The 17,520-nt window shown below is 39.8% G+C and overlaps 1 protein-coding gene across 2 annotated transcripts in view; it reads left to right on the forward strand.

Annotated features, from left to right (window-relative positions):
* The window catches only part of baiap3 (BAI1 associated protein 3), a 46,840-nt gene that overhangs the window by 14,294 nt on the left and 15,026 nt on the right, over nucleotides 1-17,520 (forward strand). The window contains exons 3-15 of one of the 2 annotated variants that reach the window (XM_023269297.3): nucleotides 5,298-5,385; nucleotides 5,933-6,016; nucleotides 6,239-6,346; nucleotides 6,988-7,047; nucleotides 9,015-9,081; nucleotides 10,703-10,916; nucleotides 11,132-11,176; nucleotides 12,134-12,211; nucleotides 12,827-12,932; nucleotides 13,089-13,196; nucleotides 13,287-13,379; nucleotides 17,153-17,256; nucleotides 17,347-17,464. In XM_023269297.3, the coding sequence (XP_023125065.1) occupies nucleotides 5,298-5,385; nucleotides 5,933-6,016; nucleotides 6,239-6,346; nucleotides 6,988-7,047; nucleotides 9,015-9,081; nucleotides 10,703-10,916; nucleotides 11,132-11,176; nucleotides 12,134-12,211; nucleotides 12,827-12,932; nucleotides 13,089-13,196; nucleotides 13,287-13,379; nucleotides 17,153-17,256; nucleotides 17,347-17,464 (1,273 nt within the window). The other variant, XM_055005434.1, reaches the window with a different exon arrangement.

Genomic DNA, 17,520 nt, shown 5'->3' on the forward strand with positions numbered 1-17,520 from the left:
AAAGACTAATTAAATTGGTCATGATTCAATGTCGAAAAGCACTAACAGGGAGAAACTTCCAATGGGTATGAATACTTTTTAAAGGTGCTGTAGATGTTAGGAAGCAATTATTCCCTCCCTGATTGCATGCATGCCTGTTTGTTGAGAACAGCTGACATAAATAACACATTTATTTTTGCAATCCCATCTCCACACTGGACAGCTGCAGGAATAAAATGCAACATGTGTCAGAATCAGCTTTATTAGCAAAGTATTGTTTCATACATAAGAAATATGACTTTTATTCAGAACCTAGGAATCTCATTGTACTTTTTATTCTATATATTGTCCCAATAATAAAGTTCAGGAAATACTTATGAGAACTCAAAATTGTCTTCTGCTCAGTATCACATTGTTACAATGCAATTTATCATAATAAAGAAGGTAGTTTGTTTTGTTTTTTTTTTACAAAAATTGGGAGACTCAGGAATCAGCATGTACAACACTTTTTTCAAGTGCCTGCAGGTATTGGTGTTACCACCAATACTGGGGAAATAAACAGTGGCTCCAGATGAAGTACATATTTTACTGCTTATATTTAGAATTTATTTCCATATCTGTCTCCTCTCTGCTCTGTGTAAACACAGCCTGCAATTCAGCCTAGCTGAGCAAAAGAGTCCCTAAATTTTTGCCATGTGACTGTTGGTTGTAGCTGAATCACTAACGGCTTCGTAGTTCTACCAAGAAAGACAGAATCTTTAGTTTTTACCGATTCTGGTTAGTGCAAAGGGTGTATTTCTTTTAAATATATTAGACATTTAGAATAAAGTGATTTCGATGACACGTTTCAAATTTAAACTTACATTTGGTCATGTTTTCTAATTGGATGATGCATCACAGATGGGTAGTTCAAGGAGCATTGTAAAACTGAAAATCTGATGATTATTTTGGTTCAACAGTTTGTAGGTATGAGAAATTGTGTAATCTGTGGTGCGGTTTTAAGGTTCATTTTGTTGATTAAATTTGTACTTTTACTCCAGATTTTGAAAGTGAATATTTTCAGAGTATTTTTCACTGCCATATCACTTTGTCTTTAAACTAAAGATCTGACTTCATCTTCCACTACAGTAAACCGAAATCCCTATCACAATTGTAATGGAGGGATGCGTGACCCAGTCAAACATTGTTACTTACGGATGTGTCATCGGCTGATTTGAATTTTCCTACTCATTAAAATGTCAGTTTTCCTGTCTGTCAAGTCAACATGGACAAGACTGTATTAAAGTGCTCTGAAATATAGAAAAATTAACACCTATCAGGTTTTGGCTGCTCAATCCAGTCAGTCTGTTTTGGACAAAGTGACAAACATACAACATATTTAAGCCTTGAGGAAGAAAATTTTGCTATATTGGTTTAACTTTAACTGTTACCTGTATGAGATGTATCCAGGATTTATTTTCATTTAATACTGAAATTCTTTATTACTCTGTCAAGGAGGCGGAGCCTCAGTGGAGTTAAGTGACGATTGGCCTTTGTTTGTCTGTTAACAGCATTACTCAAAAATAGATTAACAGATTTGGATGAACTTTTCAGGGAAGGTCAGAAATGACACAAGGACCAACTGATTAGATTTTGGCAGTGATGCGGCTTATAGTGTGGATCCATGATATTTCAGCCATCGGAAATGATACAACGACAGAGCAGCCTTGGTGGAGTACTGTGCTCTCTCAGTGCTGTTCTAGTTTGTGTTGTCATACTGTGTAGTTTGATGAATAACAGATGAAAAGAAACATAAGGAACACTTTTCTCTTGTTGTCAGGGAACATATCCTGGCTGTTTTTCAAATCCTCAGTCAGCTATTGATCAGACGCTTAAGCACTCACAAGAACTCCAATTGGAAATAAATTCACACCAAACTGCTCTTATTTCTGTCAGTAGTACTAGCTCGGTTGTTTCTTTTTTAAGTTAATGAACAGAGAGATTCAACCAGAGCTTTTGTGATCATATCTCCGCCTTGATACCTTTCAACCTGTAGTGTTTTGTCACTTAATCAAATGTATAATTAGAGTAAAACAAACAGCCTGCTGTGTTGTATTGTCATAGAGGTCTTTGTTTATGATAGGAGCTGCAGACTTGTATTGTGCAGTGACAAGCATGATGAATCAGATTTGAAAAATCATCTTATTTTATTAGAATGCATACAGACGTCACATTGTTTTTCATGCTGCAGTTGACAGTGATGTCTGCAATATTAATTACTATGCATGCACTGCCATATTATATTGAAGTTTGAAGTGAGGGGGCGTCACCTTCACACTCTTAATTAGTAGTGTTTAAACATATTATCCCCAATAAAAGAAGTAGAAGAAGGAGTGTTTTCATCTCTGCCTTGACTCCGATTTACCCTCTAGACAGGAAAACATAATTGAAGCATTTGAATGAATTCAAAAAATAAATTAGAATAAAGCGAGTTTAAAAAAAATAGAAGACCTGTTTCCTAGCAACATCAAATCAGTTTGTTATTCTGGTGCCGCGTGTGTGCGCATGTGTGTGTCTGCGTGTGTGTGAGAGCGGTTGAAAGATATCAGCATTGTTTTATATGTGATGTATCAGATCAAAATTGACTGGATATGCATCATTTGGGCATCATTTCTGCTCATGATCACATTGTCCAAAATTCCAAAGAGAGAGAAGAAAAAACCAACAGATCCCAGACTGTCTGGACAAATCCTCAAGCTGACTGACAGAAGAAGGGACAGATTTCTGGATATGAGAATGCCCTGGATGATTGGAGATGGATGCGGAGAGAATTGAGTGTCTCAAAACACAAGTCTTACCATGAAATTAAGCTTATTTGTACTGTATGTACAAATGGAAACTGTAAGCTCCACATAACAAAGCTCCCAATCCCTTGTCAGCAGGTTTGTTTGCCGAGTCATTCAGAGATTGTTGATTCGGTTTGGGGGGCTGCACAGTGGTGTAGTGGTTAGCACTTTCGCCTTGCAGCAAGAAGGTCCCTGGTTTCGCGTCCCGGCTTTCCCGGGATCTTTCTGCATGGAGTTTGCATGTTCTCCCTGTGCATGCGTGGGTTTTCTCCGGGTACTCCGGCTTCCTCCCACAGTCCAAAAATATGCTGAGGTTAATTGATCATTCTAAATTGCCCGTAGGTGTGAATGTGAGAGTGATTGTTTGTCTATATATGTGGCCCTGCGACAGACTGGCGACCTGTCTAGGGTGTCCCCTGCCTTCGCCCGAGTCAGCTGGGATAGACTCCAGCCCCCCCCCCCCCCCCCCCCCCCCCGCGACCCTAGTGAGGATTAAGCGGTGTATAGATAATGGATGGATGGATGATTCGGTTTGTGGTTTCAAGCCTTCAAACGCTGACTGAGGAGTTTCAGAAAAGAATAACAGTTTAGGTTTTAATTTGTGTTTAGAAACAACTAACTTGTGTTTGATGCAAAATTTTTTAAACATAAAACTTAGTTAGTAATGGTATAGATGAATCATTATTTGACTAATTCTTGTTAATAATTGAACTGATTGAGCATATATTGAAAAGACCAAAGATGAAGGAAATGCATGTCAGAGAATCTGTTGCAGATTAGCTGTAGTACCTGGTTTCATCATGAGGTGGACTCGCTTACTGTTACCTGTGGGAGGTTTTCATTCGCATTACTGGCAGTTCTGTGTTGGCATGCAGAGTGCATTGTGGGAGTTTAGCTAGTAAAAGACCACCATGACAAAGTCTCCTGTGTTTTAATGTGAACCAGTCAGAGCTCTCAGCTAGAGTGTGCTATGATGGTGTTAGAGTTTTAGCTGTTCACATGACATGACTGTGTTCAAAGCATTATCATCAGAATCTGGAATGAGTACCACATAGTAGATTTTTATTATTTATTCATAAGGTTGTCATATATATGTGTATATGTATGTATCATAAAAATGCATATATATATATATATATATATATATATATATATATATATATATATATATATATATATATATATATATATATATATATATATATATATATATATATATATATATATAGTTGCAAAGTTGATGAATTATGAATTCTGGACATTTTATGAACCATTAGTCATGAAACATATCATTTTGGAACAGACTAACTATTGGCCTTGTCGATTATTAGTTCCAAATATCTCTTATCGGTCTTCTTGATTACAATGTACAGCTATAATACTCAGTATCAAACTTTAAGCCACAACCCAACTAACCAAGGAAATTCTAGCTTAAAACTCGATTAAAGAAATTTGTTAACAAAGGAGGACTCCTATTGAGAATGTAATATAATATAAGCTTTTGTCTAACTAAACTGAAGACATCCCTCTTTTAAGTTTTACTGGGATCAGTGCCAGTGAAAACCTCCCCAGCTCTCCCAGAATTGATGCCATTAGTGTCCATCAATACCTCGTGGCTTCGCCATCGGCTCCCCCACCTTGGTGAGAGTCGGTGGGTGCTGGGATGGGCTGCCACACGCCTGCTGTGATGTGATGACGCTAATAAAGGAGCGTGTCAGGGCCTCTGTGGACAGCTCTTCTGCATAATGTGATGGGGATTGGCTGAGTGATGAGGGATGAGGCAGGAGCTGGGAGGGTGAGGACAGCGGGGATGAGGAGACAGACAGACAGCATGGCCGATCCCAGTGGTTCTGCCACGGCTCACATCAGAGCTGCTGTGATTTCCATAGAGGCCGGGAGGAAGATGTCCCTTAGGAGATTTGGGAGGAAGGTAAGGTGGAAGTGACGGTGCTGCTGCTGGTGGAGGTGGAAGTGGTGGTGGTGGTGGTGGTGGGGATTCCCAGGGTGTTCATCCAGCTACTCCCTCCCTGACTGTGCCCGTATCACCATGACAACTGCGGCTGGCGGGAGTTCGGGGATTCACTCACACCTGGAGGAAACCGAAATCATCATTTGCATTTTGCACACGGCATCGCTCATCACATCAGATTAACATGGTTCATGCAGAGTGCAGGCATGTTGATTTATTTTTTTATTTTTAGTGCTGATGACTAGATGAGGTTTGATAACTAATAAAGCGCTGAACCGCAGGAGACGGAGTCCAGTAGTTCACCATAAGAAGGAAACAGATCGTCTTTATTGACAGACGCTCTTCACAAGTGTCTGTAAACAGGACACAATTTGATCCCACCAATGTCACCAAATCCTGCTGTTTAATTACTAATCTGACGTTAAACTGATCAGATGGCCATAGTGCGACATGCATTTCGACTCACTTTTCTGTCTCTGTTTTTAGACGTGACTATTTGTCAACCTTCTCCCTCTTCTTGGCAGGATTTCAGAGGCGAGTGTGGAGTTCTTTGAGCGTATGAATGCCATCCTGCAGAAACAGGAGAACATGATGCGGGCGGCCCAGGCTGAGGTAACCCCCACCCGATATGAACCTTTCCATCTGTTGTACACTTCTGTACAGTATGTACAGCGAGCGGGCCTCGGTGCTGTCATTCAACCCATTGCCATGGCCACTGTGACGTCTGCGGACAGAAGGACGGGGTCAAATGGGTGTTTAGAAGACTGGAAGCTCAGCTGTGACGAGCTGCTGTCGATGGTTCTGTTCAGTTTCTCCCACTTCCACAGTTGGACGGTGATGCTTTATTAGTGTGTTTGCGAAGAGCTGAGTAAAAAATAAGCAAAAAGCAAACGGTTGATCATCATCAAAACATAAGGAGCATCCACACAATTAGCTTTCCACACACTGACGTGCAATTTAAATCTAATAATGTAACATACAATAATATTACACTCATATACTTTACATTGTAACAAGCAGTTTTCCCTCCAGTACTTTTAATGAAATAAGGTTTTGATTCAGGGATTTACCTCTAGTAAAGGATTTTGACCTGAAAACTTCTTCTAAAGAGAATCAGTGGAGGTTTGGTTTCGAACAAACTACTTTTGTCCCCTCACAGTGCCAAAGAGGGGCCTGCACAGTGGCGCCGCCCCAGGAGCATGTGGACCAGGCCTTTATCCCCGACAGAATCAGCAGGACTGAGGTGTGTCAGCTCTGCTTTTTTTTCTGGTTTTCATCGCATTTCAGCAGGGATTAAATTCTTTAAAAAAAAAGAAAAAAAAAAAAACTCAATAAAAGCACAGTTGTGGCTTTTTTTGTTCTTGCTTTTGATGTGCAGCAGAGCAGAAGGCATGAAGGCTAAAGAAAAACAGGCTTTTTTTTCTTTTGAAAATGTAGTTATTAAGTCGAGTGTGTTTTCATGTAGCTGGACCTGCTTTATGAAGAGGCTGTGTACACGGTGGTCAACAGGGTCGGAGTGCCTTCACCAGAACATGTGAAGAGTGATGATGAGCTGTTTGCTTACCTGCGAAAGGTATCTATCTATCTATCTATCTATCTATCTATCTATCTATCTATCTATCTATCTATCTATCTATCTATCTATCTATCTATCTATCTATCTATCTATCTATCTATCTATCTATCTATCTATCTATCTATCTATCTATCATCTATCTATCTTCAGAAGAACAGACTGTATTTTCTGAGCTCTATTAAATGTCTCCTCATAACACTGACGGTCGCCTCACAGAGAGCGTTATTTGTTGTGAGCAGGCTGTAAGAATCTGAGCAGATGCTCTTGGCTCAAAACTGATTAAACATCAAAGCCCAGTCACGCTGTGTACTGATATTCAGCTCTGATATTGCATTGATTCAGATGATCTCACGCTCAGGACTGTAGCCTCTTCTTTTTTCTGGAGTGGGCGTCTTTTTTTATTTTATTTTTTCTTCAAGGTGTGTAGCTCGTGTTCCTGGTTAGGTCAGGTACTGGCAGGGACAGAATTAAAGATTTTGTAAAGCGAATTTCAGTGGTTTTTAGTGGATTTTTGTCAGCTTTAAGAAGTAAACCCATAATAAATATTGGCTGTTAGTGTTGATTTTAAGCACACAGCAAGTGTTTTCTGTGCTATTGTTACATAAATTGATTTTTTTAAAATTGATCATCTCTCCTAGGTGTTTGATATGGGTGAGGAGGAACATGACATCATTCTACAAAAAGTTCAAGAGGCCAAGGTGAGACATTTTGTGCTGTACAGACTGTGATGCATTACAGGACTCAAGCAGGTTTCAAATGTCTCCTAATAGCATTTAAAGTATTTAAAATGAAAACTATTTACGTAGTTTCCATAATAGTTAGCTGTAATCCAACACTAACATAACGTGACTTGCACATTAATAATGCTCTATCAGTGTTTCTGTTTATTAAAAAAATCTGTGCAATGCAACTCATATGTGCAATATTGTTGTTTTTAGAACTACTACTTATGTATATTTTGTTTTATTTACATTTTTATACTACATTCCTTAAATGTTTGCACAATCTTTGCTGCTGTAACATTGCAAATTTACCCAATGCGGGATTGATAAAGGATTATCTTATCTTATCTTATCTTATCATCTTATCTTTTGCTAACTGTGCTATAACATGTATACCACTGCCGCTGTCCTTTCAGTCAAGATATTTTCAGTTCAGTTCAGTTTTTCTTCACATAGCGCATGATTCACAACACAAGTCATCTCAGGGCACTTTACAGAGTAAGGTCAAGACTTTACAGTGTTATGTTATAGAGAAAAACCCGACAAATCCAACGAATGCCGACAGCACATCATAGCAGCAAGCCCCTTGGAGTTCTCAGAGTACAGATTTAGAAACATCACTAAACCCTCAGTTGTGTTGCCACAGGAGGTGTTTTGCAGGTTTATTTTTTTTCTCAGTCGCATTGGTGCATTACTCAGGTCAGCACTGATGTTCTGATAAACAACTTGATCATCTCTCCACAATTTGGCCACTTTTGCATATTCTGAAACCAATTTCTCATTTTGAACAAATGGTTTTGGTGCATTCTTGAAACTGTCTACTGTTTCCTTACGTGATGTTCAAATATCAAGGTATTGCTTCATTGCATAAATAATTACATGCAAAATAGGCAAACCACTCGTCACTATGTCCTTGCATGACATTGCAATACAGAAAAGGATAAGATAGTTTAACAGCACAATAAACACCCCTTATTCAGAGCTGTACACGCAGTGCTTTAAAGTCTTTATTCACCTCCTGATGTGCTTGTCTGTTGGACAACAAACTCTCATCCACATCACAATGACTATCTTCCCTTCCACAGAGGGAATCTTTTGGAACGTCTTATCCAGCCTCTGCAGGCAACTGCTGTGACGTGCTTTTGCCTTTGTGCGACGCAGTGCTGTGAAACAGCCTCATATCACGGTGACACGATCTGTCAACAAATTGAAGTACAAAAAGTAAAGGAAAAAATGTCAAATCTCTTGCAATCAGTCTTGTATATGCAGTAATGTGTAACATTGTGCTGTTGAAAGTGATAGATGACATACAAAGTGTGCATTTTCAGTCATCAGAACCTTCACCATGTGTGAAAATACTGTATGACACAACTCGACGAATGATTTTGACAGTGTTTGTAAACAGCAACACAAAGACTTGTCATTCTCACTGCACTGACATGTTGACTGATATAAATATTGCTTCTGAGAGATAGATTTTGACATCGTGCGGTTGCTACAATTTTTTTCGGGAAATATACTTACCATTGTGCAGATGTCAAGGGCCATTCCCGACATGCGCCAAAGCACCTGAGAAAAAAATGCTGATATTTCCTCATGTTCAGAGTCTGAAAGGAAATAATATGGTGGACTTGAGAGCCAGAGTGTACCAGCGCCCTAGAGGGTGTTTTTTTTTTTTTTCAAAGTTGTGAGATATAAGATTTTCTGCCTTTTTCTTGACCATCAAGGACATTCCAATATCCCTGTAAGGTCTTTTAAAATAGCAGTTTATGTGGTTCTACCTGGTGACTTAAACATTCAGTATATACAGAAATTACTTCCTTACACTACAGTACAAGTGCAGGTTTGATTGAATGGAATTACTGTACAATTAAATTAACTGGAATGTGATCAATATTTCATGTGTTCACAGTTCCATACTAAACAGACTTCTTTCTCCACAGCGAGCCAGTTTCTCCTTGAGAGTTTCTGTCATGAAAGCGAAGAATCTGATGGCTAAGGATGCAAATGGTGAGACGTGTCAAGCGTTAAAAAAAAAAAAACTTTTCTTGTTGGAAATAATAGCTCTATGGAGTGCACCTTACTTGGTGTGGACTGAAAAACTTTCGTAAATGGTCAACTGATTCACTACAAATCCACGAGCGTTGTACAGCATTCGGCCACTCCGGTTCAGTACGCCTATTCAAAATGTGTGAGGCCTCTGCAGGTTTGACCAGCAGATGTGATATAAGAGGTTTCTGCAGGATGGAGTCTATGCCAGCTGACTTAGGGTGAATTCCGGGGACACCCTGCACAGGTCACCACTTTGTCACAGGGCTACACAGAAAGACAAACAATCACGCTCGCATTCACACCTACGGACAATTTAGAGTTACCAATTAAACTCAGGATGCTTTTGGACTATGGGGGGAAGTTGGAGAACCTGGAGAAAACCCACGCATGCACAGGGAGAACATGCAAACTCCATGCAAAACATCCTGGGAAGGCCCAGGTGTTTGCCAAATAACAGAAACCTTTAAAGTTTAATGTCCAGAATGAGTTTCTCACAGTGCATTTGTTTCTAAAATTGATCAACTCCTTTTTTCTCTCTCTCATAAACACTTTTTCTTCAATTTTCACTCATTCAATGAACCAGGGATCTTCTAGTTGCAAGGCAAAATTCCTAACCACCGAGCCACTGTGCAGCCAGTCCAAAAACATGCTGAGGTTAACCGGTGATTCTAAATTGCCCGTAGGTGTGAATGCAAGTGTGATTGTTTGTCTCTATGTGTAACCCTGTGGTAGACTGGTGACCTGTCCAGGTGTCCCCTGCCTTCACCCTAAGTCAGCTGGGATAGACTCCAGCTCCCTGCGACCCTAATGAGGATTAAGTAGTATTAAGATCTTGGACCGTATATTGAGACAAACCTGCTGAAGCATGAAGACCAGGACGAGTGAAGGCGATCCACTTCCAATCATGTCTCAAAACAGAAACATCATAGCATAGGCCAGCATGCATTATGCCTCTTTGTCACTTCAATCAAACTAACTGTTCTGAGGCCCTGCTGCACATGGGTGAAGCTTTTTATCACACGTGAAGAGACTCATACCTGCCTATATATTATTGTCCCAGTGGATGGATTTTATAACATAAGCTGGGGATATTTTATATAAAATATGACAATTAACCAGCAGGCTAATGATAAATTATGTTACAATGAACAAAATATGTGATAGATGTATTGATAGAGGGACTGATAGGTACTTTAGTCATTGTCCTTGGTGAAGTTCAAGGTATCCAGTAACTCACACGTTACATTAGAGATGAATAAGTGAAATAAGATTCCAAAAATGCTGGTATTTACAAAAAATGTTGCAAAAATTGTGGTATTTCCAATAAAATGAAGTATTAGAAAAGTACAATGTGAAAAAAGAACTAATAATAAGCATATAGGAGAGGTGCGGTGCATGGGCGGGCCAGGATTATTGGTTTAATTGCACAGTTGAGTTGGGTAAATACTGTAAACACAGCTTCACTCTTTAAAAACTCACTGTATCTCTCAGATCAGTCTCATGAAATACTGCACATCCTTAATTCTTCCTGCATCAGACTGCCCAAGCTGACAAAGTTCATGTGCATCACAACCTCCAGGGTACAGTGACCCCTACTGCATGCTGGGAATCCTGGTCGGCCAGAGTCCTCGGGAAACGGAGGAGAAGAAGGAGAGAAAGTTCAGCTTCAGGAAGCGGAGGGAGAAGCTGGAGAAACGCTCCAGCACCAAGGAGGTGTTACCTGCCAGGTGCATCCAGGTGACCGAGGTCAAACCGGAGACTCTCAACCCAGTGTGGGACGAGCAGTTTGTGTTGTGAGTACAAAGACAAACTGAGTACTGTACATGGTGATGAGTCTCACGCAGGATTCACGGCTTTAGTGTCACACTGACGCCCAAAGCTGTTAGTTATGTGAGCAGTGGAACTCATTCTGTGGAAGGACTGAGCTGATTAATGTCAATGCTAGTCAAAGAAATGGTCATTGAATTAACGGTTTTCCTGTTTTTTGGTTGTTGTTGTTGTTTTGTAGTGAAATAGATGATGTCCACAATGACCTCTTACATCTGGACATATGGTAAGATCAGAGCATGGAAACACCTTAAAAAACCTCATAGACACATTTCTCAGCGTATTAGATTAGATTCATTTGATTTGATTTCAGGTCTTGCATCACAAAATACATACATATATATATATATATATATATATATATATATATATATATATATATATATATATATATATATATATATATATATTTACAAAGTAAAGCTGAAGCCAGTGTTTGTCTACCTGCAGTTTACTATCTCTATAAATATTTAGTCATTGTTCAATAAAATTTTTGCACACCCGTAACAAATGCATGAGGTTACATCTTCACATCTTAGTTTGTCGAACCACTATTCAAAAATCCAACTACTCTCAACTTAATTTGAAAAAGAAAAAAAATCTTACAATTATTTCAGTTTAGTGCCCAAATCCATGAATTGTTGTTGGAATTTTTTCTTGGAGCAGAGCCAATAAATGATTTTTATTGGAAACTATCATCTAATCAATGCAGAAAATGTTAATGCAAGACTAATCCAGTAAATCTTATGGTTCTCTATCTTGCTTTGTTTTCATCTTTTGGTCATATGGCAAAAGATTTCAAATAAATTTCTCATATTTCTTTAGAAAAAGCAAAATCGCTGAGTTTTTCAAGCAAACAAAAAAGATCTCCAGCTGTAGGTGGAATGGAACAACAATAACAATGTGTCTGCTTTGTCCACGATGTCCTTCACTGTGAATATGATCGCTGTACAGATTAAATAACGCTTTGAACTCGATGTTCTGAATTATAGAATGTGCCACTTCTTCAGAAAGTTTTTCAGCCTCAGAGTGAAACCTGTACAGAGTTGATTTGATAACATTTCTTGATCTTGCTTATAGCACTTTTCAGTTTTGCTTATAGTTGTTCAAAGAGAATGAAACCTACAGAAAATGTGAGGCTGTTATAACCTTTGATTTATCCTGTATTTTTTTTATTCTACAGGGACCATGATGATGACGTTTCTGTTGCCGAGGCCTGCAAAAAGCTCAATGAAGTCAGCGGACTTCGAGGAATGGGAAGGTAGAAGAAAATACTGTCCGCTGTGCAGTTATGTAAACCTCTGAGGATGTACCAAATGGTCAAAATTCCAGCTTTTTAAAAATGTTTTGGGAAAAAATACTGCATATATCTTAAGTCTGTTGATGAGTCAATAGACATGTCAATCAAAGAGTCATTTCCATGCTCACTAAGCCAGAGGCTGCAGTTTTTTGAATGAAGAGGCCTAGTTCTTGTGCAGTTGTTGACAAAGCTCACACCAAACCTGCTTGTTAATTTTACAGGATCATGTGATATTTGTCCTTTGAAAGACTGACATGCAGGAAAATGTGGTGCCAATAAAGCTGTGCACACAGAAAACACAGGGAGTTCATAGAGGTCACTGAGACACTAATAAACAGAAGTCATGTCTAGTGAAGACTTGGAAATGTCAATCATGGCCGAGGGATGAAAGGATCACAATTCTGTGGTGAAAAACATGCATTTTTCGTTTAAAAAAACTGAATAATTGTCAACTTTCATTAGGAAATTAAACTCATCCTGCTCTAATTGCAAGTGAACTGAGGATGAAAGCAGCCTTTAAAGTGAAAACCTTTACCGGGAGGATTCCTCGCACGCTGCTTTTCTGCTTTTTCGCAGGTATTTTAAGCAGATAGCAAAGTCAGTGCGCTCCAATGGCTCCGCTTCATCAGGCTCCGAGGAGAACGCCGACGACTTCCTCGGCTGCATCAACATCTTTTTGAATGTGAGTGTTCAAAGTGGGAAAAGTCTCTCCAGTCAGCCGTGCCGAGCCGCCGCGAGACATCAAACACAAGTGGAAATCTAATGAATGACAGAATATGAAGGATTTCCCCCCGCAAGTGTGCCAGTGTTATTAATCAGGCTGGTTTCCTCCTCGCAGGAGATCCCTGTTGTCGGCTACGACACCTGGTTCAAGCTGGAGCCTCGATCGAGTGCATCTAAAGTTCAGGGAGAGTGTCACCTGATTCTGAAGCTCTTTACCAACCAGGTATTTACAGCACAACAATTATCTGATTTATATGTCTTATTTGTGTAAAATATTAAAATTAGAACATCTATTTGTTAATTTTACCTCCAGAGAGATACAACTTTGTCTAAGAAGGACACAAATGTCTCCATTCACAAGAAACTGCTGAGCCAGATTCTGGAGTATGAGCACACTCATGTGAAGGTGAGTTTTAATCGAACGAATTTCATTATGAGGCTATTTTTCATGTTTCGTAGCTTTTTAGTTGCATATTGTCAGTCCAGTTATTCCCTTTATTACTCTGCCAAGAAACACGGCGGAGTTATGTGATGATAGGTGTCTGTCTGTCTGTCTGTCTGTCTGTCTGTCTGTCAGCAACATTACTCAAAAACAGACTAAAGGAATTAAATGAAATTTTCGGGGAAGGTCAGAAATGACACAAGGACCAAGTGATTAGATTTTGGCAGTGATGCGGCTTACTGTCTGGATCCATGGATTTGTTGAAGACTTTTGTATCATTGCGAGATAGCGGCATGGCGTCACTGTAACTATTCAATTCAGTTCAATTCAATTTTATTTATATAGTGCCAATTACAGTCAAATTGTCTCGAGACGCTTTACAGAACCCATATGCCTGACTATGACAAGTAAGCACTACGTCAGCTGCCTGCTGACGTTCACATGATTGCGATCCTACTACAAATCCACTGCTACAGATTTATTGGGACTTATCAGTCAGAAATGATACAAGGAACAATTGAATAAATTGTGGAGGTGTTTCCGAGTCCCATCAATTCCTGCCGCCCGCTACATATTTAGGTGACGTGATTCAGTAAAGCATCTGTGCCTGTGCTCAGTGCAAGGTCATTTTGTTTGTGGGTGCATCTATATTAAATGCACATATTCTATGTTGCCGTGATTTCCGATCATCAATAACAAATAAACAAGTGTTGCATTTCTAAAAAAAAAAAAAAAAAAAAAAAAATGCTGCATTTCTAACAATGCGATATGGGGGAATGAATAGCCTTGTCAGAGTAATGTGCTCTCTGAGTGGTTTTTTAGTGTTTTTATTCTTTTCCTTGGCTTGTTGGTTGAGATAAACCAGCACCAAAGGGTCATTCTGCCTCACTTCACCAAATGCCCCACACCTGACCAAGTGGTGAAGATTGATTGAGTTTTAAAATCTGGGGTCATGTAATATTAGTTTTTGTGTTAAAAGTTCTTAACGAAGGTGGATTCATGTCCATTTTTCAATAATTTTCTTTGCACCAGTCTGTATTCCAATATGTATTCTTATGTACATATTAACCCATCAATTGGTTGCAGGGCAAAAAAAAATCTACATTAATTACATCTTCCATAGTGTAAAATGTACACTCTATGCAAATCATATTAGTCTAATTGTTGAGCTGAATCTCAGGACATGGGACCTAAAAACTACACTTCCCAGAATGCACTGGTAGCAGCAAGGAGGGACCTGACACCTGGTGCTTGACACCTGATCAGTGAGCACTGATTTAGAGCACCTGGGAAGGACTGGGGGAAGCTCAGTCAGTCAGGCAAACAATCTTCAGAAGAGAGACACGAGGAAAGAACAAAGAAGATCCAAGTTCACTCATGGATTCAGTCCAAAGACGCCAATGGTTGGTGAAATGTTTATTTGCTTTCTTGGTGATTTGAAATGTTTCTTGATATGGCCAAGTTTATGTTAACTGCACTTCATGATTGGTTGATTTAAATGGTTAAGTGACTAATATGTCAACTTTTTGGTTCTGTGTTTGATGGTATGAACGTTGTTTCTCTCTCTTTAAAGGTTTACAACCTATTGAAACATCATGACCAACCAACTAGAAGGAAAATAAAAGTTTAAGTTGGAAATTTGAATTGAGTTGTCCTCGCGTCCTTTGGAGGGAAAGAGAGGTGGACTTGACACTAATTGAATTCCTAATAACGAAAAAACTGATATTTGTAGTATATTCAATGTCTTTAACCTAGATGTTTGATGTGACAATTCCCAATATGATACCGTCTTTCTGTTCTAATGAGGGAGGAGGCTTCACATCCAGTTTATTCTGGGTGTAGCTGCTGCTGCTGGCAGACTGTGGAGACACACAGGCCATTTGTTTGTTTGCACTCGACTTTTTGACCATCTGTTTAACCAAATGAAGCCACACCGAGGACTTCTGGCATTCTCTGTTAGGTGTTCAAATGCCAGAAATGATTATGTCCAGGCAGGGCACTTTCATTATCGGTTTGCATATTTTTATTACAAATGCTGAAATATGCAATCATAGAAGCTAAAATTGAATTGAAATTCAAATTTTGGTGAGGTGTGTGACGCACGTCGGGCAGCTTAAATAATTTTGTTTGAGCTAATGCTTTATTTTACAACTTTAGTTGACCTCAAGACCAGCTTTGAGTGATGTACAGTGAATCTACAAGTGGACTAAAGATCACAGACTGCGCTCTGTTTTTCCTTTTCTCAGATGTGTCATGATTATTTGGTATCAGAGTAATTAGAAATTCACCACACAAAGCTATGAAAATGTATGTCTAAAAATGTGTTTGCCACCAACAATAATGGATTAATCAAGGAAAGCTATTGATCTGGCACTTTTCTCCTCATGAAAGTAAAGCTGGCAATTGTCCGACCAATGAGAATTGGGTCAGATGAGAACAAATCGACCAATCAGATGACTTGGAGACTAAAGCCCTGGTAGGATTTGCTCTGGCTGCAGGGAAAATAAATTTGTATACACCAACTGACAGGTGAGGTGAATAACACTGATTGTTGGTCTGTTGGCTGGGTTGGGAATATTACACAAAAGTGAATGTTAGAAGCAGGAAAAATGGGCAAACGTACGGATTTGAGCGAGTTTGACAAGGACGGAATTGTGATGGCTAGACGAAAGGGTCAGAATACACAGTGCATCTCAGTTTGTTGCTTATGGGGCTGCATAACCGCAGACCAGTCAAGGTGCCCATGCTGACCCCTGTGCACCGTCCAAAGCAGCAACAATGGACCCATGAGCATCAGAGCTGGACCACGGAGCAATGAAAGAAGGTGGCCTGGTTTGATGAATCATGTTTTCTTTTTTAACTCGTGGATGGCCGGGTGCGTCGCTCACCTGGTGAACACATCACACTGCCTCCACCAGCTTGCCTTCTTCCCATAGTGGACTCTGATGCCATGCTTTGGGCAATATTCTGCTGGGAAACCTTGGGTCCTGCCGTCCATGTGGATGTTACCTTGACACGTAACACCTACTTAAGCATTGTTGCAGACCATGTACGAAAACTCTTCTGTAGCAGCAGTTGCAGTAGCTGCGTATTAGTTGTAATAGTTAATTTATATGAACTCTAATTACTCCGCCAAGAAAGCGGAACCTTCGCAGAGTTATGTGACGATCAGCGTTGGTTTGTCTGTTTGTTTGTCAGTTAGCGACATTACTCAAAAATGGACTTAGATGAAATTTTTAGGGAAGGTCAGAAATGACACAAGGACCAGTTGATTAGATTTTGGCAGTGATGCGGCTTATAGTCGGGATCCATGGATTTTTAAAAAGATTTCTGTCATCAGAAATGATACAAGGAATGAGCAGCCTTGGCGGAGTACTGCGCTCTCTGATTGCTTTTCTTGTTTGGAACTGTGTTTCTCTGATTTCAGCCTCAATGTGTGAACAATCTGATTTGGGTTTTAAGAGAGTGTAATTACATGGTAAATGGTCTGCAGTTCTATAGTGCTTTTCCACTGTAATGGTACTCAAAGCAGTTAAGAATGTTTCTCATTCACCTATTCACTCGCACATTCACACACCGATGGCGATAGAGCTGCCATACGAGGTGCTTTCAGGAGCAACTTCAGTTGCAGTGTTTTGCCCAAGGACACTTCAACGTTAAAGCTTATCAATGCATTCAAACACATTCTTCTTATATCGCTCAAAGTATGATTGAAATTGTCTTCTATTTAATTCTAGAGAGAACCGTACAACTGGAACGGGCAGGTTTCTGCTCCAGCGTGGACTGTTCTAACTCACCATGCTGTGCAAACTGATCTCTCACCTCTCCAGCAGGCCATTATGTGAGTATTAACGGTGGAATAAAATCAATCCAATGAAATATGAAAGCTTCAGCATCGGGTGGAAGGTGTGTGCTTTATGTCTCAACGCAGTCGTTGGCAGTGCTACAGCAGCCACCACCGGACCCAGAGGGTGTGCTACTCCCTGCTGCTGCGTCTCCTGAGGACCATCGATGCAGAGTGGGACCCTCCTGCAGTGCGGGGAGACATGGTAGGTTCTCTCCACCATCGGCCTCCCTGTAGGATATAACCTTTCATCGTCTAGAA

The sequence above is a fragment of the Amphiprion ocellaris genome, chromosome 19, assembly GCF_022539595.1.
Source record: "Amphiprion ocellaris isolate individual 3 ecotype Okinawa chromosome 19, ASM2253959v1, whole genome shotgun sequence".
NCBI lineage: Eukaryota > Metazoa > Chordata > Actinopteri > Pomacentridae > Amphiprion > Amphiprion ocellaris.